The 6102-nt window shown below is 56.4% G+C and overlaps 1 protein-coding gene across 1 annotated transcript in view; it reads right to left on the minus strand.

Moving 5' to 3' along the window:
- ITGA5 (integrin subunit alpha 5) overlaps positions 1-3761 on the minus strand; it is a gene marked incomplete at its 5' end in the record, with an annotated part of 18208 nt that extends 14447 nt beyond the window's left edge. Inside the window, 8 exons of the mRNA XM_021710494.1 lie at positions 151-194; positions 305-349; positions 552-677; positions 934-979; positions 1067-1128; positions 1318-1438; positions 1567-1679; positions 3576-3761. Coding sequence (XP_021566169.1) covers positions 151-194; positions 305-349; positions 552-677; positions 934-979; positions 1067-1128; positions 1318-1438; positions 1567-1679; positions 3576-3761 — 743 coding nt within the window. The remainder of the gene's footprint in view (positions 1-150; positions 195-304; positions 350-551; positions 678-933; positions 980-1066; positions 1129-1317; positions 1439-1566; positions 1680-3575) is intronic.
- Between the last annotated feature and the right edge of the window lie 2341 nt (positions 3762-6102).

The following is a 6102-nucleotide window of genomic DNA, read 5'->3' on the forward strand; positions in this document are numbered from 1 at the left end:
AGATTTTTTTTTTTTTTTTTTGTAGAGACAAGGTCTCACTATGTTGCCCAGTCTGGGTGATCCACTTTTTGATCACTCTCAAACCGCCCTGTCTGGTTCTCTGTGATTAGCCAGGAGAGGGCAGGAAGTATGGGTCAGGCTGGTTCTTACATAGCCATAGGTGAGGTTCCCTTTGGGCACACCAGCCACGAAGTCTGCAAAGAGAAGAGAAAGTGCGCTAAGGGTGAGCCTCCAAGTTCATGGCCCTCAGGTCCTGGGTCTCTATCCACCCCTTTCTCTCAGCCCAACCTGGGGATACACTCACCTTCTGTGTTGTCACCACTGAATTCACCCACAGCCACAGAGTATCCTAGGGCACAGAGTGGGCCAAGGTTGGTATTCCTGCTCTGGGGACCCTCTGCCCGGGCCCACCCCCAATTCCTTCCCCACCTCTGCTGACGAGTGGGCGGGAGGTTGGGCATGCCCGAGGAGAGAGGGGAGGCAAAGAGCCGTGTGGGGACAGGGGCATCTGGGGTTCTCCCCTGCCATCTCTTGCTCAGGGGCTTGCTCACCCAGGTAGCTGTCATCGTAGAGAGAGCTGGCCTGGCGCGTCTGCAGCTGCCCTGGGACCAAGTTGATCAGGTACTCGGGGTAGTAGGACTTGGCAATCTGCTCCTGAGTGGCGGACAGGATCTGACCTGGGGAAGAGGATGAGGAGGGGCGGGTGGAAGGGCAGGTGGCAGGGGGGCTCTGGGGGCTGACTGGGTGGGATTTCAGAAGTCTGGGTCAAGGAAGGGAAGCGTGTGAAGGGTGGTAGAACAGGACATGTGAGTCTCCAGAAAGAAAGAGGAGACCTGGGAGAAGGGTGAGGAGGCTGAGTTGGGAAGAACAGATGGTCCCAGGCTGGCAGTGGGGGTGGGGGGGGGACCCAAGTGAGGCAGAGGAAGGACTTACCTTGCCAGAAATAGCTCCCTGGTCCACCCAGGACCACACGGCCGGTCTGTGGGTGAAAGGAGGGGAATCCAGCATCTGGTCCTGATCCCCATATCCGCCCCCATGGCCTCGCCCTCCCAGACCACCCTCTCACCTTGGTGAACTCGGCGCTGAAGCCTCCTTGGCAGTAACCCTGTCCTGCTGCCCAGCTGAAATCTGTGAGGGGGGAAGGTGGGGAAAATGAGCCGCCCCCCACACACATACGGGTCATGTGGGACGGGGCTGGGGCAGGGAGCCAGAGAAAGATGCCCTGGACCAGACAGCCAGCATGAAGGCTGGTGGCCGTGGGCTGGGGGGAGCCAGCTCCGAGTGTACCAGACACTCACATGGGGAAAGCAGGCCTACCTGAGCGACAAGGTGCGTACTCCAGAATCCGGGTGAAGTTGTCTGTGGAGAGGTAGCAGGTGCCCACGGGGTCGCTCTGGGGCTCCTTCTCTGTGCGCCAGCTGTACAGAGGCGCGCATGCCTGGCAGGACCAGGGAGGAGCAGCTTCAGAGTCAGTCCATGCAGGTCCCTCTGCCCTCCCTCCCACCCTGGCCTCAGCCAACCACGGCCCATCCCTGGCCACCACACACCCAGCCCTCCATTTCTCACCAAGATGGAGGAGCCGTGGGCTCGGACCGTCGCCCCGAACCACTGCAAGGACTTGTACTCCACAGGCTCCTCTCCCTCTGAACTGGACAGTGAGGACTCCAGGAACCGAGAGCCTTGGAGGACGGAGAAGAAGGCATCTTGCTGGCCGCTGGGTTCCAGAAAAGCCCCCACTCTCAGCCTAGGTGCCCAGGGCTACTTCCAAGACCTGAGCCCCTGTGCCTCATGGGGGAGGGCCATGGGGAAGGGTCTTTATTCTGCTTTGTGTGGTCCTATTCACCTCTCCCCTACACACGCACACACTCACAAGCATGTGCACACACTCACATGTGTACACAGGCACAGACCCTGGAATTCTATGGTGCCTCCCCCTTGCTCCCCTAGCTTTCTCACCCAGCTGGGACAAGGATGCCTATAGTGGGGGGTGGAGGAGGAGGGCGGTGGGAAGGAGTGGCTCTTTCTGAGGGGTACCCTCTGGCTGTGCCTCTAACAGCATCTTGTTCCATCTCTCTTCCTGCCCTGTCTCTCTCTGTCTCTGTCTGTCTCTTTCCAAGCCCTCTATGTGACAGCCTTTCCTACACCTCTGACTCTCGTCTTCTAGGCTTTTTATTTTTATTATCATTACTTTTTGAGTTGGAGTCTCGCTCTGTCGCCCAGACTGGAGTACAGTGGCCGCTCTCGGCCACCGCAGCCTCAACCTGCTGGGCTCCGGCGATCCTTCCACCTCAGCCTTCCGAATAGCTGGAACTACAGGCGCGTGCTACCACACCTGGCTCATTTTCATTCATTGTAGAGATGAGGTCTCACCAACTTGCCCAGGCGGGTCTTGAACCCGCAGACTCAGGCAATCCACTCACCTCAGCCTCCCAAGGCGTGGGATTACAGGCTGAGCCACCAAGCCTGATTGGCTTTTTATTTTTTACTCATCAATATATAATTAAGACTCCAGGCTTTTATTTTTATCTATTTATTTTTTGAGTTGAGGTCTCACTGTCGCCTAGGCTGGAGCGCAGTGGCATGATCATGGCCCACCACAGCCTAGACTTCCTGGGCTCAGGCAATCCTTCCTCCTCAGTCTTCCAAGTAGCTGGGACTACAGGAAAATGCCACCACACCTGGCTAATTTTTTATTTTCATTTTTGTGGAGACAAGGTCTCGCTATGTTGCTCAGGCTAGTCTTGAACTCCTGGGCTCAAGCAATCCTCCTGCTTTCAGCCTCCCAAAGTGCTGGGATTACAGGTGTGAGCCACCACACCCAGTCGATTCTAGGCTTTAAAAAAAAAAGTCACTCTCTTTCATGCTTCTCACACCCACTGCTCCTCTATCCCCACCTTTTTGTGCCCTCCTCCTTTCATCCTCTCAGCTTGGTCTTTATCTCTGGAGACAGAACACCCCATTCATACTCTTGCTCTGCCGTTTACTAATAGCGGGATCTAGGGCAAGTTACTTGGCCTCTGTTTGCTCACTTCTTAAATGGGAACAATACTTATATAGCTGTTGAAGGGATTAAGTGAGCTGATATATGTAAAGTGCTCATAACAGAGTCTGGCACAGCGCCTGTGCTCTTGAAGTTATAAATGTTTGGCTCAGTCACCCTCCCATCCTTCTGTGTCTACTTCAGAGGGCAGTGGCTTCATCATCTTCCAACCCCCGCATCCCCTGTACAGGGCCCGCCAGGCATTGTCACTTAGTCAGTGCTCAGTTAAAGGAACCAAGTAGCTTGTGCAACTCTCCCTGGCTTTGTCTGTGTTGTGGCCCTGGCCTCCCTGAGTTGTGGGTGATTCAGGGGAAATGAGAGCCACATGTTTCTGAATCATGCCCGCCCTTCTCAGGCTGGGCTGGACTGGGAACGCGAGTGAGTGCCATGGGGAGCCACTGTACAGGGCTGGAACAGAGCTAGTGCTGCAAGGGCACGTGGCATGGGCACCGCGCAGGCTCCACCCCTGGGCCCAGGCCCCACCCCCGGGCTGCGGCCCCGCCCTGCAGTCCCTCCCTGAATCGCCCTGGCCTACCTTTGCTGTCAAATTCGATGGGGGAACACTGTGCAGGGCTGGCGCCCCAGGGACAGAGGTAGACAGCACCGCCCTGCAGCACTCCTGGCTGGCTGGTGTTAGCCTTGGGCGCTCCCACCAGCACGCTGACCCTGTGGAGGGGCCAGGAGAGGCGGTTCAGGATGGCTCTCAGCTCTACATCAGCCGCTGCAGGCAGGAAGGACCCAGGCCACGAGACCCGGGCTTGCTGGGGGTGGGGTAGTGCCCCCTGGGTTGTATTTATATCTCAGAAGATGCCACAGATGCCAGAGGCACAGGCTGGAGTCAGGCGGTCCCCATGTGCCGCTGTCACTAACACCACCTCCCCTCCTCCCACCACTCCTGCTTCTCCTACTTTTCCCTGGGGGTCAAGAGAGGAGGAATGGCGGGGCTCAGTCTGTAATCCCAGTGCTTTGGGAGGCTGAGGTGAGTGGACTGCCTGAGCCGGCGGGTTCGAGACCCGCCTGGGCAACTTGGTGAGACCTCATCTCTACAATAAATAAAAAAATCAGGCAGGAGTGGTAGCGCGTGCCTATAGTTCTGGCTACTCGGAAGGCTGAGGCAGAAGGATCGCCGGAGCCCAGCAGGTCGAGGTTGTGGTGGCCAGGAGCGGCCACTGCACTCCAGTCTGGGCTGGAGTGAGACTCCAACTCAAAAAAAAAAAAAAAGAGAGAGGAGGAACGGGGTCAATTCCTGGAAGGAGAAGAAGGACCTGAGAGCCTGCAACCCCGCTTCTGCATCTCCTCTGCCAGGCTTAGGTGCACAGCCCCGGGAGCCCCAGGGGCCTCTGGAGCCTTACAGTTCCCTCACCTAGCCTGTGCACCCTTGTCCCAAGCCAGATCCCTTCCCTGGGCCGAGACCCAGGCATCCAGCTGCCCAGCCTTGGGGCGTGGAGGAGGAAAATGTGACTCTTGGAAATCAGGCAGCAGAGCAGAGAGAGGAGCAGGAGAACGGTGAAAACAGATTGTCCCCTGGGCGTGGGCCTGCTCTCACGCCACGCCCGGGTGTGGACCTCACTCCCCTTCCTGGCCTGGACCCTGTCTCAGCCCTTGACCATCCTCAGCAGACTGGTCCAGGCCCCCCTGAGAGGAGAAGTCTGCCTTTGTTGGTCTTGCACAACGGGCGGTCACAACTAAGGGCCTGGGCAGTCCTCCCACCAGCAGCCACTCTGCCTCTTTCGTCCCTGGGTCCCTTGCCTCCAACTCTCTTGGCTCTCCCTCCAGGCTCTCCTGGCAGGCAGGACTGCCTCTGGCAGCCCAGGCAGCTCGACCCGGCCCCCAGGCCAGCGTCCCTGCCAGCCTTGGTCTCTCCTCTGCTCTGTGCCTGCCTCTGGCACTGCTTCTCACCTCCGCCTGCCTGCCCTCACCTCCACCTGCCTGCTCCCTTGGCTTTGGTTTTGAGTTCCCCCACCTTGATCTCAGATCCTGGGCTTCTCTGTCTCTATGGGTTCCTGTCACCATCCAGCTTTCAGGCCTCCCAATACCTGCCCCTTCCCTGGTACCTGAATGCCCTTCTCAACCTTTCTCACTAGGAAGGAAGGCCCCACTGAGGGATGACTGTACAGGTCACAGAAGCTGAGGTTATCTTCCAAGAAGACCCCGTATATGTTATAAATGAGGTGGGACCCCCCAAAAACCAGAATTATCTTTTGGAGGGTGGGCCCCTTTATAGTACACTCAGAATTTGTTCCTCGGGATCAAACAAAGTTGTTTTTTTTTTTGAGTTGGAATCTCACTCTGTCACCCAGGCTGGAGTGCAGTGGCACGCTCATGGCCACCCCAGCGTCAACCTCCTGGGCTCCAGCAATCCTTCCGCCACAGTCTTCCAAGTAGCCAGAACTACGGGCGTGCACTACCATGCCCAGCTCATTTTTCATTTATTGTAGTCTTGCCAAGTTGACCGGGCTGGTCTCAAACACACAAGCTCAGGCAATCCACTTGCCCCGGCCTCCCAAAAGATCAAAGTTTTTATCTGAATGTTTTGAGAAGGTTGCATCATGATTCGCAAAGAAACAATCCGGGTTGTGGTAAACAGGTGACTGGTTCTTCCCCCATGACACGGCACCTGCCCACACCATGCCGAGTGTTCAGCAGTTTTTGACCAAAACAGCATGACCCAGTGCCCCATTCTTCCTCTTCACCTGATCTCATCCTGAGAGACTTACTGTTTCCCTGGATGAAAGAAAATCCTCAAAGGGAAATGTTTTGCCCATGTGGAAGAGGTGAAACAAAAAATGGCTGAAGCACTAAAAGGGATCAAAATTGACAAGTTCAAAAACTGTTTTGAGCAGTGGGAAAAGCATCTCCGTAGGTGTATTGCATGTGTGCGTGTGCGTGTGCGTGTGCGTGTGCGTGTGTGTGTGTGTGTGTATGTATATAGGAGAGTTTGAGACAGGGTCTTGCTCTGTTATCCAGGCTGGAGGGCAGTGTTGCAATCCCAGCTTCCTGCAGCCTCAACCTCCTGGGACCAAGTGATTCTCCTGCCTCAGTTTCCAGAGTAGCTGGGACTA

The sequence above is a fragment of the Carlito syrichta genome, unplaced genomic scaffold, assembly GCF_000164805.1.
Source record: "Carlito syrichta isolate Samal-C Ts95f unplaced genomic scaffold, Tarsius_syrichta-2.0.1 Scaffold289214, whole genome shotgun sequence".
In the NCBI taxonomy this organism is placed as follows: Eukaryota; Metazoa; Chordata; class Mammalia; order Primates; family Tarsiidae; genus Carlito; species Carlito syrichta.